Source organism: Schistocerca nitens, chromosome 4, assembly GCF_023898315.1.
Source record: "Schistocerca nitens isolate TAMUIC-IGC-003100 chromosome 4, iqSchNite1.1, whole genome shotgun sequence".
NCBI lineage: Eukaryota > Metazoa > Arthropoda > Insecta > Orthoptera > Acrididae > Schistocerca > Schistocerca nitens.
The window spans coordinates 171,114,655-171,137,578 of record NC_064617.1 but is presented as its reverse complement, the minus strand read 5'-3'; the positions used below and the strand labels follow the sequence as shown (position 1 = coordinate 171,137,578).

The following is a 22,924-nucleotide window of genomic DNA, read 5'->3' as shown; positions in this document are numbered from 1 at the left end:
TGGTGTACTGCTCATTGATTTTATGCCTAAAGGGACCACCATAAACTCGACACATTATTGCGAGACCTTGAGAAAGCTCAGAAGGGCAATCCAAAATCGTTGTAGGGGAAAACTCAGCAAAGGCGTAAGGTTGTACCACGACAATGCCCGTCCACATGTGTCGCAACAAACAAAGGAGTTAATCGACAAATTTGGTTGGGATGTCATTGACCACCCCCCCTTACAATCCTGATTTGGCACCCAGCGATTTCCATCTGTTTCCAAAATTGAAGGAGCACCTAGGCGGTCTACAGACAGACGAGGAGTTGCAAGAAGTAGTTTCCAAGTTTCTCAACGCGTTGGCGGCGGACTTCTTTGAGGTGGGAATGCGAAAGTGGATTACTCGAGAGGAAAAAATGGAGACAATGTGGAAAAATAGCTTAAAGAGCAACATTCCCAATGGTGTAATCATTTTTTCGAATAAAAAATTCCTTGTGTCTAAAAAAATGTGGGAACCTTATTTTTGAAATGACCCTCATGTAACTGCATGATCTGATCACAGATTTTCCCCAGAGGCATTTAAGTAGTCATTTTTCCTGCCCTTTTTGTGTCAACAGAACAGGAAGAAACTTTAAAATGTTGTACAATGGGAATTACTCTTTGACATTCACTACACAGTAATTTGCAGAGGCTAGGTGTAGATGCAAATGCTTACAAATACCAGGTGGCTATTGATGGAACATCTAGTTAGATAATGTCTACCAACAATCAGAAATGCAGTACTAATACTTTACCTCTTGGTCCGTAGGCACCATCCTCTGCAAAATCTCCACATTTTCCAATGATAACTGCTTCAAATCCAGAGCATTAACAGCTGCTATTACTTTTTCCACTGGCATTTCCATCTTTCTTCTTGAAATTGCTGAAAATAGTAAAAACCATTACTATCTTTCAGAATGATAAATGCTTTTAAAAAAGGGGGAGGGGGGGGGACTACATTTAAAGTAAATACTAAGTACTAAGATTTAAATAGCAAAGGACAGCAAAAGAAAGCCCACAGCACATGAACACACCACCACACAACCCCACACACCCACCTCCACCCCATCCCCACACACCCAGAGGATGCTTATCATCATCTCCCATCTATGAAAGATAACATATCAAAATGGATTAAGTGGAGTTGCTCCCCTCTTCATTCACCGGAGATTTCCAGCTGACTGCTTTCCCAAAGTGTCACTACACAAATACTGTTAAAGTCAAGTGCTAATAACTACTATTTGCATAAAGATGAGAAATATTTGGCTGAAATCAAATAGTGAAAATTGCATTTTTATAAAATAAATATAGTAGACCATGTGTAAATTTATTGAAAATACATATGACTAGTATTGGAAGAGAAAATGCCCATATCAAGTGCAACATTGAACCAATTATTCACTCCCACCTACTTTGAACTCCAAAAAATGATTGTGCGAAACTTCCTATGTTCCAAATGTAACCTTCTGAAGAGAGCTAATTGACAGGACTGTAGGACTGTCCCATCTGGATTGGATGAGATTCACTGGAAACAGTTTTGGAAAAGCTACTTTTTCATCACAACAAGCAAATTTTATAAATCAAGGTAACCATTTTTTACTAACAGATATTAGATATATCACTTTACTTTTCAATCACATGATGCTGGTGAATGCTGTCTTCTCCACTTGTTGGACACACATTTACACCCATTAAGTAACACTTTGATCATTAAAATCCTTTAAGGGAAAATGCTGGGAAAGAATGAAAGGAAGCATATAGCCAAGGAGCATGTATCTGGAAAACAGCAGGTAGAGGATAGGATGTAAGAACTACTTTGAAGTAACTAAGAGCCAATAACAGAAAATTGGTTACATCAGCAATGCATTACTTATCACTCCTCTCTGATATATAATATTCTGAGCCTAAGTATTTCAATTCCTTTAAAATTTGATAGATGTATCAACATTAATTCTTTCCAGCTGCTTCCTTTTGAAGTTTATCTTTAAGTTTTGGAAGAACCATATTTAGGATCAAAATACTTATGTTCCAAAATACTAGAACTGTACTTACCAATATTACGTAACCTGGTATGTTCCAAGAGTGACACATTCTCTGCACGTTTGAATCTCTTGCTAGGGAAATTCGTCAGTCCATCAACATCCGAATCTCCATTTGTAAGTGCTCCTCCCATGCCAATCTTAAATCTCTCCTCAAAGTCAGCAAAATCAATCACACTATGAAGTCTGTCATCATCCAGTTCATTGAAAATGGTACCTCTAACCTAGAAAAAGTAAGAAAAAGTAAGAAAGTGATAATCATGGAGGGTAACAATCCTGATGCTTGGAGATTTCTAACCACCAACATCATCAATCAAATAAATGTTATTCACAAATATTGCAAAATGGCAGAGCAACTAGCATGCCATTCTGGTACCAAATTAAAGGCATTTTAACTAACAGTAAATACATTTTCCTCGAATGTGAATGTAATGCTGCTGCACAGCAGTATTTTGATTGGCATGAACCACATTTTGGAGACAAAGAGCTTAACAACTGCTAACATGACTTCTGGAAAGTATACTATAATGAGAAAGTAATATATAATTTCACGAACTCAGTTCCAGTGAAACTAAACATTACAAAAATACCTTATCAGCATTTTATATGACCTTGCCAAAGCCTTTGATTGTGTAAATTATCAGTTTCTGTTAAGGTATTAAAATGGCATGGAATTAAAGGCAATCCCCTTGCTTGGCTGGAGCCATATTTTAACAACAGAATACAGAAGAAAACCTTACCAAATGATACCACAGGTGTAAGATTAACAGTGTCCTGCAAGGTTTGGTATTTAGCTTTGCTTCTGTTATTTACCTGCACAAATGATATATCGAGGATTTTCTCATGGTGTTTTCTGGTGACATACCTATACTGATAATGGTCTCAAACACAGACTAGATATGGTCAGAAGAGTTATAAAAAATTTTTGCCATTGTTTCAGGGCTAACAGCTTCACCCTTAATATTACAAAGACTCATGCCATGGAGTTCCAAACAAATAATATTGATTTACAGGTGTCAGAAACAGATATCAATGGACACATATAGGATAAGGCTCCATATGAGAAGGAATCCATATGAACAATAACCTGAGATGAAACCATCATGTAGCTAAGCTAACCAAATTGCTTAGTTTTGTCTGCTTTGCTCTTAAGACACCTCTCAAGTTTGTGACCTGTTAGATGGGATTTCTACAATACTTTCACTCAGTACTATGGGAAATACCAGTGGAGTATTTGTAGTTAAGAAACTCAAAACACAGTGGAACTGAAGGTGCATGTGAGATTGTGTGGGAGACCTCAGTATCAAAAATGGGTATACAATATTATAACTGGATCTTTGTACTGACCATCAGAGTTGCTCCCAAACTTAACTGAAAAGTTGACAGCTTGTGTGATCCTCACTCACACTGAAAAATCCATGATGGAATGTAACACCATCCAACCCCTTCTTCACATTTATCCACCGTCAGACCTGCTACCCACGAATATACAGGTACATTTATCCACCGTTAGACCTGCTACCCACGAATATACAGGGAGGTCCATCTGAAGTTTCGGATGAGATTATCTCGAAAACTATACATCGGGTAAAAATAGTGGGTAAGACAAGTTCCTAAGCTCAAAGGAGGACATCAAATAAAGGCTTATTTCAATAGTGGTACAAGTCCATTTTTGTTCATTCTGAGATACAGAGTCCTAAAGTTAAATGAGCGCTGAAAAATCTGCAGTTGAGATACCAGAAATATTCAAGTATATATACTTGAGTATTTTGGTATCTCGACTGCAGATTTAACTTTAGGACTCTGTCTCTCTGAATGAACAAAAATGGACTTGTACCACTATTGAAATAAGCCCCAGCCCCCCCACCCCCTTGGGTGCGGAAACTTTTAACTCTTAAATGGAAACCCCCATTTTTTATTGTAGATTCAGATTCTCCATAAAAAAGTAATCAAGTTTTGTCTGAAACATTTTTTAAACTATTGACAGATGACATTGAAATCGAGAAAAAAATTGGGGAAGAACTCCGCTTTATTTAGAATGATTCGAAAAGGACACATCAAATCGATACAAAATGTGCACAAATACTTTCATTACGCCAAATTAAGCTATTTTTGTTTTACAAAGTGTATCCCACAGGTTTTGATGGAGGGAGGCAGAATTATATTAAAATCTCGTTAGGGAACTCTTCATAATTGCATTACTCACCCGACTGTGGCGTTACTGTGGCCAAACTGCGAACTATGGCTCAGTATAAAGGTCGGTGCAATGCGATCAGATGTCACTTCACTTTCAGATTGTGAACTGTAAACATCAACTGACAAAAGCAAATTATTCTTTAGCGAATCGTGGCTCATAATCCTCCTGCAGAGATTGTTGATACGATGTTAATTTTAGGTGAATGCCATAACAAATACACTGCAGCTGCGCAATTGTATGCAGATCGTTTCCCTAACAGACAACATCCAACTAAAAGCATTAATCGAAATTGCACTCAATGAGCTCAAAATGGATACATGCACCGTCCACCTCGTCATCGCGAATACAATCAAAATGATGCTCGTACCCTTACAGTTTTCGCCTGTGTTCAACTGGATCCCGAAATTAGTAGTCGGCGATTCAGAGACAAACTGGAATACCGAAATTAACTGTTTTGAGGATTTTGAAGGCACATAAATATCACGCATATTTTATCACATTGACACAGGCATTAACGCCGAGAGATATGCAAATACACATTCATTTCTGCCAGTGGGTCTTGAAAATGATAAGAGGTGAAAATGATTTTTTTTATAGATAAATTATGTTCACCCATGAAGCCACATTCAAAAACAATGGAGAATTAAATCATCATGATTGTCATTATTGGTCTCCTATCGATCCATACTGGCACAGACCCGTTGACAAACAACACAAATGGTTGTTAATGGTCTGGTGTGGAATTTTAAACCGTTACTTGATAGGACCGTATTTTTTTGACCGAAATGTTACTGGGGAATCTTATTTACAGCTTGTCCGCAATGATTTGATGGAGCTAATGGAACATGTTGGTTTAGAAATTAGGCAACCAATGTGGTTCCAACAGGAAAGAGCAGCTCCCCATTATGCTAAAAATGTGCGAAGCGTTTTAAATTTACGGTACCCTGGTCGGAGGATAGGACGTGGTGGACCAATTCAGTGGCCTCCACGTTCACCAGACCTAACATCTCCTGATTTTTTTCTTGTGGGGTTATTTAAAAAATATTGCTTATGAAGACAGCCCACACCAGAAACGATATGGAGCAACGCATTTGAAGAGCATGTGCAGCCATTCCACAGGATGTGCTGCTCAGAAATGTGAACAACTTTCGCAGATGACTGACTTCATGCACTGAAGCAAATGGGGATAACTTTGAACAATTTCTACGTGGCTAATTTCATTAATTAAGCGCCCAAAATTGTGGGAAACAAGTGGACTCACACTGATGAAGCACCCCATGGGAACATCATTCTACTATGTCCATGTTGTCTTTCTGGGGTAACGCTAAAAGTAGGATACAGTACATTTTGTACAAAAATAGCTTAATTTGGTGTAACGAAAGAATTGGTGCACATTTTTTATCGGTTTGCTGCATCTTTCTCGGATAATTCTAAATGAACCAGAGTTCTTTCCCAATTATACTTTTTTCTTGATTTCAGCACCATCTGTCAATGGTTTAAAAAATGTCTTAGACAAAACATGATTACTTTTTACTGGAGAATCCGAATCTGCAATAAAAAATGGGTGTTTCCATTTAAGATTTAAAAGTTGCCCCCGGCCCCACCCAAGGGGGCGTGGGCTGGAGGTCACGTGTAGTATCATTTTATGTCCAGCTTACGAACTTGCCTTACCCACTGTTTTTACCCGAAGTTTAGTTTTCGTGATAATCTCATCCAAAACTTCAGATGGGCCACCCTGTATATTTTTTTTATTAGTTCTTTACTTTGATCTCACCAATTTTAGTGAGTTCTCACTTTTTGCTATCTGAGACTCCTCAGATTTCATCTTGTTTCCCCTTTTGCATCCATTTCATCATTTTCGTAAACTTTCACACGTATTTGGGTTTATTTTTGCGAAATTTTTTGGACTTAATACTACATTATTTATGTAATTTTTCGCCTTTTTCCACCATCAGGGGTCCTTGCTCCTTCCATCTGCATCAATACAGAAAAGTTTGCTTATCCCTAGTCAGATCCCAGTCCCACATACTGTTCCTGCATTGTTGGTTGGCTCATGGAATCCTCCCCAACGGCCTTACCATCAAACTGCCCATCTATGGCTGCCACCCCTCCTCCCACAATGACCTCCACCTGTTCAGATTCCACCAGTCCTTAGCCTTCACCAACACAGTCCTGCAAAACCATATCAACCAAGCCAAAACCTCCTTGCAGTATCTTCCCTCCATCTGCAAAATCCTCCTACTACACAACCCCTAATGCCTGGAGCACATAACACATACTGAAACTCTTGCCCTGCAGGAACTTGAGCAAAATGCACAATACCACCTGAAAAAACTCTCCATCCTGCTCACTTCCTTCTCCCACCTTGGAGTACCACTGTCCACCACCTCTACAACAGCCTCCAAACCTCCCCCACATCCCCTCATAGCTTACAAACCCTGTCGCGCAGACCTACTACGCTTATCCCACCCTCCAAAACTCAACCCCTCAAAAACACCACACAGAACCCAGAACCTAAACAGACCCACAACACAGTTATGAACCTTTCCTCCAGAAGCCTTAGCCCTACAGAAATACCAGTCCTTTCCAAAGGCCTCACGTTTTGCCGCACTCCCAAATTCAATCATGAAGGACTTAAAGACCTTCTCTCCTTCTCCCGGTCCCTACAATGGAAACACCTTTTCGCCACCAACCCTACCAATCAGGCTCAATCAAAGACCAATACTGAACCTTGTCTAACTCAGTTCATTCCTTCATTCCTCCATCCAACCATGATCAACCCTTACTGCCCCTAAACCACCCCCCGTTAACTTTCCAAAATTTCTTAACCTCAAACCTTGCCTCACCATCATTCCCCAAATGCCTCAACAAGCAAACTAACCTTACATCTGCACAAAGAAATGCAGTCCACCATCTAAAAACTAATCCAGACCTTATAATCCTACCTGAGAACAAAGGCTCCAACACTGTTGTTTTGATTACATGGCAGAAGCACTCCGCCAGCTGTCAGATACTTCCACCTACAAACGTTGCCACAGTGACCCCATTCCACTAATCCAACAGGATCTCCAGTCACTACTAAAATCCCATCCCAGAACCTCTCCTCAGAGTCCACCTCTCTACTCATCCCTACCACTCCCTACAATTCCTACCTTCTACATGCTTACTAAAGTCCATAAACCTAACCACCCAGGACACCCCATTGTGGCCGGTTACTGTGCCCCACTGAGAGAACCTCTGCGCTCTCTTAGACCAACACCTTAAACCTATTACCCAGAACCTACCCTCCAATATAAAATATACCAATCATTTCCTCCACCAACTCTCCACAGTTCCTGTCCCTTTACCATACGGTGTCCTGCTCAACACTACTGATGCCACCTAATGCCCATTGCCTTACCGCTATTGAAAACTACCTTTCCCAATGCCCGACAGATTCCAAACCAACAACCTCCTTCCTAGTGGCCATGACCAACTATATCACCACCACAATTAATTCTCCTTTGAAGGCATTACCTAAAAATAAATCTACAGTACGGCTATGGGCACCTGCATGGCACCATCTTATGCCAATTTATTCATGGGCCATCTAGAGGAATCCTTCCTAAAAACGCAGAATCCTAAACCCCCCACATGGTTCATATTCACTGATGACATCTTTGCTATATGGATCAAAGGTGAGGACACCCTATCCACATTCCTCCAGAACCTCAACAACTTCTTCCCCATTTTCTTCACCTGGTCCTACTCAACCCAACAAGCCACCTTCCTAGATGTTTACATCCACCCCTAAGATGGCTACATCAGTACCTCCGTCCACTACAAACCTACTAACCACCAACAATACCTCCACTCTGAAAGCTGTCACCCATTCCATACAAAGAAGTCCCTTCCGTACAGCCTAGCCATCTGTGGTCATCGCATCTGCAGTGACTAGCAGTCCCCCTCTAAATATACCGAGGGTCCCACTGAAGCCTTCACTGACCATAATAATCCTCCCAACCTTGGACAAAAACAAATCTCCTGAACCTTATCTTTCCAGTCTCCCCCACCTCCAAAAGCACCACAGTCTAACCACAGAGGAGCACTACCCTCTTAGCTCAGTACCACATAGGAATGGAGCTACTGAATTACATTCTCTGCCAGGGTTCCAATTACTTCTCATCATGCCCTGAAATGAGAAATGTCCTGCCTACCATCCTTCCCACCCCTCCCACAGTGGTATTCCACCATGCACTGAACCTACACAATATACTCATCCATCCTTACACAACCCCTGCTCTCCATCTCTTATCTCATGGCTCACACCCCTCTAATTAGACCCAGATGCAAAACCTGTCCCATACGTCCTCCTACCACCACCACCACCACCACCACCACCATTCCCGTCATATCACATATCCCGTCAAAGGCAGGGCTACCTGTGAAACCAGCCATGTGGTCCACAAGCTACGCTGCAACCACTGTGCTGCATTTTATGTAGGCATGACAAACAAGAAGCTGTCTGTCCACATGAATGGCCACCAACAAACTGTGGCCATGGACCACCCTGCGGCTTAATACACTGCCAAACATGATATCCTTGATTTCAATGACTGCTTCAAAGCTTGTGCCATATGGATCCTTCCCACCAACACAGCTTTTCTGAATGGCGGAGGTGGGAACTTTCCCTGCAATACATCCTGTGTTCTGGTAACCCTCCTGGCCTCAACCTTCGCTAGTCACTGTCTTCACCCATCCAGCTCCTGCCCTGTTCCCATTCCAGCACTACACAGCCATCATTCAACCACCACACCTAGTCTTTTTATTTCTCTCCTTTCCTGATACTTCCCTCCCTCCCTCCCCACCTCTCCCCTGCCCCAGTCTGATCTGCAGCACTTCACTGTCCACCACCCCCACCACACTATCCCTCCCCTTCACTGTCCCAGCCTTCTCCTTACTCCCACCCAGTCATCACTCCCATCATGCACTGGTGGTGGTGCTGCTCGCACTGTGGTTTCAGTTGCCTTGGACTGCAGTTATGTGTGTGAGTTGTGTTTGCTTGAGAGAGAGAAAGAGAGAGAGAGAGAGAGAGAGAGAGAAAGAGAGAGAGAGAGAGAGAGAGAAAGAGAGAGAGAGAGAGAGAAAGAGAGAGAGAGAGAAAGAGAGAGAGAGAGAGAGAGACTTGTTGACAAAACTGTTAATGGCCGAAAGCTTTTAACTGTGAGAGTCTTTTTGTTGTATCTATCTGCGGCTCAGCATTTCTGTAATATTGTTGCCTCATTCATTCACACTGTCATTTCTGGAGGAAATTTCAAAGAGCCCTCAATCAATCGTGATAATTAGAATTTTCTATCTGATAGCCGAGACAAGACATCGTCTAAAACAACACAAAGTGTCTTCTCTGAAAACTACCTAGAACAGATAGTTCAGAATCCCACTCACGTCTGAAATAGATTTCATGGCAATATACAGATCTATCCTGTCTAAGGTCTTCCACAATGAAACTGGTATCAGTGTCGACAAAGTAGTTGTAGAAACACTGATTACTGAAGTACCATGGGCAACTGAAACAAGTAGAAAGATTTACCTGTTTAACAAACCATTCGAAGAGGCAGTACTGCCATATCACAATGAGACACTTTAAACATTCAGCTTGGGCAGAAGCATGTAGGGAAAGAGTGGCCGAGTTTATAGGAATAGCTGACAAAGCAGTGTACATACATGTACTTAGAAGAATATGTTTGGGATGGGAGTGTCCAAGGCATAAACTGAATGTAAAGAACATTCTGTACAATAAATACATGGAATATAAAGTATATGATTATAGTCAGAGACAGGCTATGGAAAATGCATTCTGTTGTTGAAAGGGCTGTGTGTGAAACCTTCAAAGATTACCAAAATGTTCAATGACTACCACAGTAGCACCTAACTGCCACAGAAATTTCAGTCTGTATGTTATGGTTCTCTGTGGCACCGAAGTTAATGGACAGACTCGTGATAACACAAGAACTGAAGCAAGGTAGCAAAGCAAAACCATAAATGCTGAACTGCATTTTTCAAATGTTCCATTACAAAGGTGAATCGAGGAGTATTGCACCATTAATTCTCACATCACCATAAATATGAGCAATACAGATATTAGTATCTGTGGCTCTGAGAAAAAGCTGAAACCTCTGAAACTTAATAAAGATTCCGGGCTCTAAAAATTCCCCATCACATTACATTCAGAATTTGCAGCTGAGTTGGACCTCTTAACCATAATATACCCAACGATTTCCTCCATGCTAACCAGCATGGATTCTGATCGACACTGGAAGTCATGATAAACACTGGAAGTCATGACCAAGGTAGTCAGGCTCACGGAATATTTTTGACTTGCAAAAAACGTTTAACTCCATACCACTCAAATGATTATTAATGAAAGTATGATCATATGTGGTATGAAATGGAATTTGTGACTGGAATAAGGATTCTGGCTCATTAACTTGTGTGTTTTAATTTATGTTATTTATGTTATGTGTGATTTTGTGCGTTTTCTCTTTTTATTTGTATGTTTGTGTGTTTTCTCGAGTTGATAAGGCAATATTAATATTAACCTAAGGTTTTTGCAGCCTATGCAGATATCGATAACTAAGTATTGTCTGGAAAAAGCTGCCCAAATAGTCAGATATTAGTAAGAGTTGAAAGAGATGCAAAGAACAGCAACTTTCATTTAATGTCCATAAATGTAAAATTCTCTGAAAACAAAACAAAAAGATCTACAATATTAATGAGTCACAACTCAAGTCAGCCAATCCAAACACAAACCTGGATGTAGCAATTTGTAAGTGTGTGGGACCCATACAAAATATGGTCAAAGATTTGTTTGGTCTGTGGGAGAGTGTCACAGAGATGGTGAAAAACTCAATCTGGTAGACACTTTAGGATAATGGTGGACTATCCCAAGAAAGTCTAATTACAAAATTTGAAGAGCCAGTTTTATGTGGGGAATCTAGGAATACACTACAACCCACTACATTTCACTTCTGTGGGGGTTGTGTAGACAGTATTAGACTGATTATAGTGCACACAGAGGCATTTAAGCTATCATTCTTCCTGCACTCTGCACTGGAAATACCTTGTGGTTGGAGAATGTATCCCCCATCGGTCCAAGAAGTTTAACGACTGAGTTAATGAAAAACAGTGAAAATTTAAGATGGTGGCTTTAAAGCCACAGAAGTTCTACATACTCCCCCACCCCCCAAGTTGAAGAAAACACACAGAATCTTCATACAACGATGTGAAACAGTTGGAAGTAGTTCTCTGGGACTTTTTCAGCTCGTACCTCATTCACAGCTCCTTCTGTCTTGAGGAACCATCAGAGACCCATCTGCACTTAGCTGTTTTGCGACATGTTTGTACTGATAACACCGAGTCTCGCATTTTCCATTTCATGTATTTACACAATTCCAACACTGTATTGGTGTCGCAGGATAAACTTACTACACACGTTTCTCTTCTGCAAAACGTTCTGGAGAGTGTCTTGAACACTTGATTTAGAGATGTTGCTCCACTGTAATTTGTGACAATGTTGACACACTAAGGCCGCACATCCACTACTGAATACTGCCTACTAAGAGGTCGAATGCATATCTGTTATTTACAGCTGTTAGTTCAAGGTGCCATCGTAGTTACTGCACCGACTTTGTTTATTAGCCAGGAATAAAAACCAGTATTCTAACTTCTTGTACAGATGGTGCAGATGTAAATTATGATGACACAATGTTGCTAGTGTCAAAACAGTCTTTACTCTACTGAAGCAAGCAGTAACAATGTTGAGTGAAGTTCATTATCAATTATCTTGCAGAAAACTCTCCAGGGATATCGGGACTCTTACACTTGCATACCAATACATATATTCCCTAATGGTATTTGAGGTTAATAGCAAGAATAGATTTACTGTTATCTGTGCAATTTACAGCCACAATATTAGAATTAAAAATAATTTTTATATTGACTACACACTCTTATCTAGGGTTCAGAATGAATTTTATACTCTGACACAAATGTCTTTCACCAAATATTATCTAAAGTGATTGAAAAAAGTATTGCCACTTCATATTGCCACTATCCAAAAAGAACATTTGATACAAATCTTTAATGTCATCATAGTAAATCGGTTTGGCTTCTAGAAAACTAAGAATATAACATGCCCCACCACAGAATTTGCAGAAAAACTTGTTAATCTATGGATAAGTTTCAAAAGATTGCAGGAGTCTTGTGTGACTACATGAACAATTTAATTACATGAACCTCTGTCTAACACACTGTTAATTAGAAATATAAGCCATTAGTCATGGTATCTGATCTGGTTCAAAAAGTATGTAATAACAGCAATAAATGAAAGGAATCAAAACACTATCAGATTCAGGGAGTTTCTCAGACTGGATAACAATCTTGCAACCAGTGTAATAAAGTTCTGTTTTAAGCACAATCCTGCTTTATTTTATATTAATGATTTACCACTAAACATAAATTCTGAGTCTGTTTTATTTGCAGATAATACTACTGTGGCTATTTGGGAAAAAAAAAATTCTTTCAACCATTACAAATATACTTGATCAACAAACTGGAGACCTAACTAACACTAAAATAAATTATTTAAAATTAGAAGATTTTCAAATCGCTCACAAAAACCTATAACTTAAGGAAGCAGATTCTCTCAAAATCCTTGGAGTAAATTTTGGAAAAAATTGCATTCTTCATGTACTCTCTACTTGGCAAAAAAGTCTTTTAGTTCCAATGATAACGAATGCAAGAAATGTATTCTACCCTAGTTACTTTGTTTTAAGGTGTAGAGTTACCTTGTGAGGGACAAAACTACTGGAAATTTAATACAAAAATTACAAAAACAGAACTCTTAGAAGTGTGTAATGTAAAACCTAGGAGTCATACTGAGCACACACTAAAGATTTTAACTATACCCTGTCTACATATTTATGAATTGTGAATCCTTATTTGTAACAGTTCAGAATTATTTGCAAGAAAACATTTTCAAGGTGTGTACAATATGAGAAACAAAATTTCACGATTCATTAACACAAGTTAAATTTCTATTCCCAGAAATTCATAACAAATTAAAATTTCAGAGCATGGCTTCAGCATGAAAAACAAAAGCACATTCTGTCCTAGTGCAGAAATGATATCACTTAATAAAAGAATATTTGTGTGATGATAGCACTATCCTTGGAGAATAAAATGGAAACTTTTCTTGGTATCTGTAAATTAAAGATTAATATGTTAAGATTATCAATTTGGGTGTGAAGTATATTACTTGTAAGTATATTAACATATTACACAGTTTACTGTTTATACATACCAAGACTCCAGTATTTTAGAACAGTTACTTAAATCTGTATGTAATGAGGTAAAAGAGAATCAACTTTAAAATCTCTTCAGGTTTGCTGCCAGATCCTAAAATCGACTTGATTCCGTATTTCGAAGCTCCAATTGTTCGTCATCTTCAGGAGAATGCTACTTCTGCTAATAAGTTCCATTGAGAACTTATGTCGGGCTGCAAATCACACCCTATATAATCCTCCATACCGTGCACAGCACATGCTCTGCCCATCACAGTTGCTGCCCTCCAAGACTACCGCCAACCTAAGCCGGACAATTTAATTAAGAGAGACAATGAGATTTCTCTTTGCAGGACATGGAATCCTGTACTATACCACATCAAAACAAAACATTCTTTGATGTGGCAAGTCCAAGTGTTCTAAAATCGTCTGAGAGCGATATATATCAGTGTGGCTGGTGTTCTATTAAGGGCAGCACCAGCTGCCAGTCTTGAAGAGCAGCAACTGTGATGGGCAGCGCATATGCCGTGTCTGGAACAGAGGCCTATATAGGATGCTGATTTGCAGCATGGCATCAGTTCTCAGCAGGACTCATCAGCAGAAGCAGTGTCCTCCTGAAGACAAACAGTGGGATCACCAAAATATTGAATTGAGTTGATTTTAAGATCTGGCAACAAACCGGAGAGATTTTCAAGACATTATGCCAGGAAAGCCATCGAAATCACAAAAACATTAACCGTCACACACTTGTTAACATGCCAAGTGAGGACATACATGCTGATGTAGATGAAACTGCATGTGTAAACTTTTATAATCATTTTTTTAGTAAACAAAATGGGCAGCTGAGGAACAATTTCAGCAATAAGGAAACTGTTAGGAATTGTGGTGTAGAAGGGATGTTATATTGAAGGTACCAGTGTATAGCACTGTGAGGAAATAATTGAACTCTTCAGAGCCTAAGGACAGTCCCCTTTTGTCCTTTTACTATTTTAAAATTATTTTTATCTTTGACTATAATATTTTAGAATAGTATAAATTCTCAGTGGGTAAATGGAGAACCTCTATAAACATGGTGCACACAGTACAAGGGCAGAAAAGTGCTTCAGGACACTGCATCAAGAGCAGAACATTAATTTTTCCAATCTACTTTTATTGTTCCAGTCTTCTTACAATGTGAAGCTACAGATTTCCTTTTACTTCTCTCTTGGTGCTGATATCTACCGACACCCCCCCCCCCTCCACTTTTTAATCCTACCTACTATTCGCACACAATGAGAACATTTACAATTGAAAACATTTTAGATGCATCAAGTAGTATGGTTTCACACAGCCTGTCATCATATCCCAGCTTTTGAACTTTGTGTCTAGAACAATTTTCATCTGCGTGTGCCCGATTCAAATCTCTTTTTGTTATTTGCTTTCTTAGAAATATTTGAATATTTATTAGCACATGATCAGCAGAAATGAGAGAGACTGCAATTAAACAGGTGCAACAGAGAATTTTTTTAAGAAAATCGCAAGAACTCACAGTAGCTCAACACAATAAGCAGCAAGTAATTGATTGTGGCTGCAAAAGCTCTCCCCCCATACAACATTTTCCACTGGTAGAATTCAACTTTAAATTCACATAAAAACATTTCATAATTTTTACTGGGAAGATCTGTGGTAGTATGGAAATGGAAAGAATATTAAATCCTCCATCGCAACAGAGAACCCATTTGTAATTGTTGATAACATACCTGGTTAGGCTTCAGAGCTACCCAATTCAGTGTTGGCAACTTGTACTTCGTTTGGACTTTCCTCTTTATTGTCATTGCACCATCAGGGGCCTGCATCATTCCTGCGGGTGGCGGTGGAACAGGAACGTGAGGTGAACCCTTGCCAGTGAGACCACAGGGAGGGGGTGGCGGGCAGGGCGGAGGGGGCGGCGGCGCAGGTGCAGGAGGTGGGGGTGCTGGTGGCTGCGATGGTGCAGAAGGTGCCACTGCAGTATCATTTGAGTCAGTACCTAAAAGGGGAACAGGAAATAATAATAATAATAATAATAATAATAATAATAATAAAAGATAAATATGTTCACAGTCTAAACAAGTGTTATGCTGGAGTCTAGGCTAACAACCAAGTACCATGCAACAACTCCGTTAATCTGAGGTGAGAGCAAGTCGAACAATACACTGAAGCAAGGAGTGTAAAGAAACAAAATACACTTAAAAGCACACTGTAACAAGGATTAAAATGACAACTAATTTGATATTTCACTGCGAAACTTTCATTGTCATGAGATCAGAACATAATACTCTTGCTGACATGCAGACCAACAGGAGCAAGTAAAAACAACAAAACAAGGTAATGACTGTTTACTGTGATGAACTATTAAATCAACGGAAACAGGTAATATCGAGTATACACAGGGGTGGGGGGTGGGGGGGTGGGGGGTGGGGTACTACCACCTTCTGATACCATCTATCTGTGAAAAAGAAGAAAGGGATGGAGGGAAATTAAATACTTAAGAAATGATAAGAATTGGATTGATGGGACTTAAGGGGACCAAACTGCAAGGTCATAGGGTCCTTCCATCCTACATGCATCAAACCAGAAAAATGGGCCTCAGAGTAATCCCTACAAACCAGACTGCTACAGAGAATCAATAAAACCAAGAGAGAGAAGCAATTAGAAGCGACAGAGTGGTGAGACGGCGTAAGATGGGTGAGATGCTCCGCGCAGAATGCAGATGGTGACCCCTGGGATACGTTATGTGGTGGGAGTCACAACCTTCGCATCTGACTGGTGTTTCCTCACCCTCTGTTACCACAAGAAAATTAGCAGTGTGGACAAGTTTATAAAATCTCAGGAAAGAAGATAATGATATCAACACGTTACAACGATGACAAACGTAAATGAACAAGAAGAATAAAAACATGGAGATGGGTAGGAGCCATACTAGACTGCCAAGTGAGGACAGCCATGGGATCCCTGGGTCATAGCAGGTGATGGAGGCATACATCCAATACCGCAAGCAGTCAATGCGACCAAAGTGCCCTACCTCACAGAAAGGAGTAGAAACTGCTATCACGAGTAAAACGTAAAACCAGATCAGCTCAGTTTGGTATCATCCACTAGCACCATAGGCAGTGTGTCAGCAAGTTTAGGATTTCGTTGTAAGGTAGCTAAATTAGGACAGTCCAGTAGCATGTCAGCCACTATCAGATGGGTACCAAACAGACGTGCGTCATCTTAGGATGTTGCCATCGTTTCAGCCAAGTGTAGTCAATGCAAAGCTGACAGAAAGGTGGATTCCCTGCCAGAAGCATGAAGGAAAGACTGTCATGTGGTTGTGGTTCTCTTTATTGTCTGCAGTTTGTCTGGAGAAACAAGGGCACACCATTCCATGTTCCAATTTCCAACAATTAATGTAGTGTCGACCGAATGACTGGTTCTGGTAAGCCCCGCCACCCTGTCCAAGTTTGCCATACTGGGAACCAACTTGACCAACTGGTCAATGTGTTTGTTCCCTAGGATCCCAATGCAACCAGGTGTCCCAATGCAGATGGCCAACTGCCCAGCATGATGGAGATCTGAATGGAGATCCTGGATTGTCACAACCAATGGGTGTTGGAGTAGCACTGGTTGATAGGCTGAAGACTCCTTAAGCAGCCACTGCCTATAAAGAACATCTTGCCAGTGCAAAAACGAACATGACTTGATTGACAGCCAGCAATTCAGGAGTGAATACACTGCATACTTTCAGCAGGGAGCAGAGTTCACTGTACCTTGCACATGTGTAGGCAAAACCAGTTCATCTGTCAACCATAGAGCCATCAGCGTATACCACTTTCGAACCTGGAAATGCATGGAGGATGGCCAGGAACAGATAGTGAAAAAATCATTGGGGTCATCAGAGTCCCTTGGTCCAAAGGATAGGTAGAGACAGACCAAAGGATGGAGTACACAACATCATATGCAATCACTTCCTGACAAGAGGCTGCTGTGGGGGAAGGGGCAGTCCAGAGCCAGAGACAAGTGCAAACTGTCATCATGGCTCAAGTCTTGGGCCCTGGCGTGGGGAGTTGGAACTCCCTACCACAAAAGACAACGTGTTTTCATGCACAGAAAGCAGCAATTTGTGTACTGCAGAGCTGAGCAGCAACTGTCAGCACAATCTGTAGTGAAGGAACTCAGCCTCTGAGTAGACTTGTCACAGGCCTACTCCAAAAGGCACCTGTTGCACGCGGGACCACACAATGGTGTATTGGGTTCAGCAACCACAATAGCAAAGGAGATGTCGAGTCTTCTGTCATACCACCATAATCAACATAGGACAGCTTCAGAGCTCCGTAAAGTCAAAAAAGCATAAAGCAATCTGTGTCCTCAGCTGGTGTTACTGAGGCAATGAAGAGTATAAAGATGTGACCAGCATGTTTGCTTAAGCTGGCGAAGATGGGGAAGCCACATCAAAATACAGTCCTGGAAACTGATAAGACTCTACCACATCAAGCAACTGATCATCAAGCTAGAAGTCTAGTTGCAAATGGGCAGTACAATGGTGACAAGAGTATGACGCATGTCTTAGCAGCCAAAAAACTAAAGCTATAGGTAACAGCCCAGGACTGCACTTTTCACATGGCATCCTGCAATCGTCACCCAGCAACATCCACAATTGAGGAGCAAAAGCACATGCAAAAATAATAAGCATACAAGGAAAGTGACACTGTAGACCCCACAGGTGTAGCTAGACTATTCATAGCCACAGGAAAAATGGACAAACACAATACAGAGCCCTGTGGGATCCTGTTCTCTTGTATATGGGGCAGGGAGGGGTGTAATAAGGGAGGCACCAACTTTAACCCAGAAGTATGGTGTGATAGGAAGTTTTGGACAAGGACTAGGAGTGGGTCACAGAGAACCCAGTCATGTAGGGTAATGAGGACGTGACAACATGTGGTGTCTTAAGCCCTTTGCAAGTTGAAGAAGACAGCAAAAGGTGGTGTTGGAAGGCAAAGGCTGTCTGGATTGCAGACTCTAGGCAGACCAAATTGTCGGTAGTAAAAGGCTGTGATGAAAACAACCCTGGGATGGAGCCAAAAGACCCTGATACTCTCACTGACTCATCACGTGTTCGAGCAACTTGCAAAGAAATTAGTGGGACTAACAGTGCAATAGCTGTCCATCTCAAGGGGCTATTTACTCAGTTTCAATACCGAAATGATCACATTTTCCCGCCACTGAGATGGAAACTCATCCGCACTCCAAAATCAGATGAAAATGAAAAGGGCATGATGTAGCAATCCACTGATAGGTTCTTCAGTGCAGACACAGTTTGGCCCTGGAGCCATGTCAGGGCAAAAAGCAGAGCTACAGCATTGAGGAATTCCCATTCACCAAATGTAGCATTATACGGCTTCAGAGGTGTGTAGTAAAGATAGTGAATTCACACCACCCATTGTTTGAGTACATGAAATATACACTGGAAATTCTCAGATGCAGAGGCTCAAGTAGAACACAGAGCAAAAGTTTGGCGAAACCATCTGGGTTAATGTACACATCCCCATTCAAGGAGATACTTGGGAACACCTGTGGGAGACTGGTATCCATAGAAGTGTTTAATCTTTGCCGAAAACTAAAAAGGTGGGGTATGTGGTCCAAAGATAGTAATATACACTTCCCAGATTCTTGTTTTTGTCATTTTATTAGGTTGTGGGCCTGGGCATAGAGTTGTTTAAAAGTGATGTGATACTCCATCAATGGTTATCACTTACGACACTTGAGAGCACTTGTCTGCGATTTCTAATGACCACAGATATTCAGAGGTCCACCAAGGTATGATGATCTGAGGGGGGGGATCCTGATGTATAGTGGATCACTAAGTCACCTGGCAATAGAATGACTGTGGTTGTGCTCTGGATAGCCTCATCAATACCCCAATTTGGTTGGGTACTAAGGGCAATGGCAGACATTAAGGTATCTTAGTCAGCATTGCTAAAGAGCCCGTGTGGCTGGATGCCTAGGCGAATGGTGCTGAGGAAAGGTCAAAATGAGCGGAAAATGGTCACTGTTGCACAATTCATCATGGACTCTCTGATGGATGGATGGAGAGGAGAAGACCAGGGGTGCAAACGGAAGGGTCAATGGTCAAATAAGAGTCTATACCTCACTGAAGTATGTGTGGGCTAGAAGTTGTGTGAAGTGCCGGAAGAGAAAAGAAGGGCATGTTTCACAGCAAGTCTTCTCCTCAGTAGATTATTCCAGTACATCCTCACTGTGAAGTCAAATGTAAGTGGTTTATTGGAAGCAGACATGGATTTTAGGAATGTTCCATTCATGTAACTCACAAAACAGAGATTGTGCAGGGAATGGACAGCTTCCTGTGGTCATAGTCCTGATCTATATAGGTACATCCGCTCTTCAAATACAAAATAATTATTGCCAACTGAAGAATTTATTAATTTTGGGAGAAAGGCTATCACTAATTTGCTCACAGGTATGTGCCGGTTGAGGGAATATTATGCAGGGAATTGACCTCCAAATTACGAGATAGAAACAGGACAAGCAGAGATTTCTATCAGTGCAGGGACCTTAATATATCATGTTCCGGATTTCCTGTGCCTTCTTAGCCAACCCTTGAATCACGATCACCTCTCAACATTGCAGAAAGTATTTATCTCTCAATAGCTACCCTCACTTACATAATTTTGCTGATGTTTTAGACCAAAATGAAGCTGGCCCGTACATAATTATCACTGAAACTTTAGGTTATTCTTCCTATCTCTCCAAATCTAGGTCAGAACCTATGCTGCTCCTCAACAAATTTCAATACTGTGTAGTATGTTCATGGCTGACTGCCTTACATTTGGGAATTCTACTATGCATCCCCTTATTATTACCTTCTTCATAGCTGATGAAACAAGTCTATCAAAGAGACAGCCACCTTTGAGATTAATACACAATTGAGAGGACGGTGGCTGTAATTACTGTGTAGTTTATTGCTTTAGCATGATGACCATTGTTTTTAATTGAGAATGTACTGACACGGATTACCCAAGCATTTACTGCAATAGCATAGCACACTTCTTCACAGCACACTTCTTCAGCACAACTATTGTAATCAAGGCATTTCTTTCACCCTTCTAGTAATCTAGCTTTTCTGTCTGTCAACAGTCCCTCAGATCTTTGCAGATGAGAACTTCCTCTAGAAGGTGCTCGATTCTTGCTACCCCTTTTGCCTCATTTTACATGAATCATTTCTGTTGTCTGCTTCTTTTTCATCAATGGTGCGGCGCATCCCAACCTGTCTCACCTACTGCATCCACAATTTTTTCTTCTAGTTATCTTTATGCTGTCATGACAAGTATACATTTTGAGAATATTTGTGAGCTTTTTTTTATCTCTAGCTGCTGCTTCTCCTATACTACACTCCTGGAAATTGAAATAAGAACACCATGAATTCATTGTCCCAGGAAGGAGAAACTTTATCGACACATTCCTGGGGTCAGATACATCACATGATCACACTGACAGAACCACAGGCACATACACACAGGCAACAGAGCATGCACAATGTCGGCACTAGTACAGTGTATATCCACCTTTCGCAGCAATGCAGGCTGCTATTCTCCCATGGAGACGATCGTAGAGATGCTGGATGTAGTCCTGTGGAACGGCTTGCCATGCCATTTCCACCTGGCGCCTCAGTTGGACCAGCGTTCGTGCTGGACGTGCAGACCGCGTGAGACGACGCTTCATCCAGTCCCAAACATGCTCAATGGAGGACAGATCCGGAGATCTTGCTGGCCAGGGTAGTTGACTTACACCTTCTAGAGCACGTTGGGTGGCACGGGATACATGCGGACGTGCATTGTCCTGTTGGAACAGCAAGTTCCCTTGCCGGTCTAGGAATGGTAGAACGATGGGTTCGATGACGGTTTGGATGTACCGTGCACTATTCAGTGTCCCCTCGACGATCACCAGTGGTGTACGGCCAGTGTAGGAGATCGCTCCCCACACCATGATGCCGGGTGTTGGCCCTGTGTGCCTCGGTCGTATGCAGTCCTGATTGTGGCGCTCACCTGCACGGCGCCAAACACGCATACGACCATCATTGGCACCAAGGCAGAAGCGACTCTCATCGCTGAAGACGACACGTCTCCATTCGTCCCTCCATTCACGCCTGTCGCGACACCACTGGAGGCGGGCTGCACGATGTTGGGGCGTGAGCGGAAGACGGCGTAACGGTGTGCGGGACCGTAGCCCAGCTTCATGGAGACGGTTGCGAATGGTCCTCGCCGATACCCCAGGAGCAACAGTATCCCTAATTTGCTGGGAAGTGGCGGTGCGGTCCCCTACGGCACTGCGTAGGATCCTACGGTCTTGGCGTGCATCCGTGCGTCACTGCGGTCCGGTCCCAGGTCGACGGGCACGTGCACCTTCCGCCGACCACTGGCGACAACATCGATGTACTGTGGAGACCTCACGCCCCACGTGTTGAGCAATTCGGCGGTACGTCCACCCGGCCTCCCGCATGCCCACTATACGCCCTCACTCAAAGTCCGTCAACTGCACATGCGGTTCACGTCCACGCTGTCGCGGCATGCTACCAGTGTTAAAGACTGCGATGGAGCTCCGTATGCCACGGCAAACTGGCTGACACTGACGGCGGCGGTGCACAAATGCTGCGCAGCTAGCGCCATTCGACGGCCAACACCGTGGTTCCTGGTGTGTCCGCTGTGCCGTGCATGTGATCATTGCTTGTACAGCCCTCTCGCAGTGTCCGGAGCAAGTATGGTGGGTCTGACACACCGGTGTCAATGTGTTCTTTTTTCCATTTCCAGGAGTGTATTTGTTACTTATTTTGTTTATCTGTTTTTGCCTCTTTTGTTTCACAGAGGCTTCTGTTCACTTCCTCCTCCTCTTGACTGTGACTTCTCAACTGCACTGTCTGCCACTTCTGACCTCTCATGTTTTTGAATCTCATCTATCTCTCATTTTCCTCTAATCCTGGCATGCTAAGTCGTCCTTGTCCTACTGCCCCAGGTAACTGTCAGAATTCCTCCTATTCTTTACTCTTTCTTGTTAATGAAGTAGTCTGCACAACCTGTCTTGTCAATATCTACAATTCAGAAATCTTACTAGAACCATTAGTATTTCTGCTTAACAGTAATATAAAATATGAAAAACTGCAATAATTTTTCATCAAATAAATATATTAACATGAAACACAACCCAGATGCACTTTAGATTTAAAAAGAAAAAATAACTTAGCACATTCTACAATATCAAAAATAAAAACACACATTAAACATCAATAAATTGTAAATATACAACACAGATTGCTTCAGAAAAGCTGTTAAATGCAC

General features: G+C 41.5%; 1 protein-coding gene across 5 annotated transcripts in view; it reads right to left on the bottom strand.

The window, feature by feature from the left end:
- LOC126251325 (formin-like protein) overlaps window positions 1–22,924 on the bottom strand; it is a 464,159-nt gene that overhangs the window by 44,781 nt on the left and 396,454 nt on the right. For all 5 annotated transcript variants that reach the window (XM_049951660.1, XM_049951662.1, XM_049951661.1 and 2 more), the window contains 3 exons: window positions 15,314–15,582; window positions 2,071–2,281; window positions 774–901 (listed from right to left, as the gene is read on the bottom strand). In XM_049951660.1, the coding sequence (XP_049807617.1) occupies window positions 774–901; window positions 2,071–2,281; window positions 15,314–15,582 (608 nt within the window). The remainder of the gene's footprint in view (window positions 1–773; window positions 902–2,070; window positions 2,282–15,313; window positions 15,583–22,924) is intronic.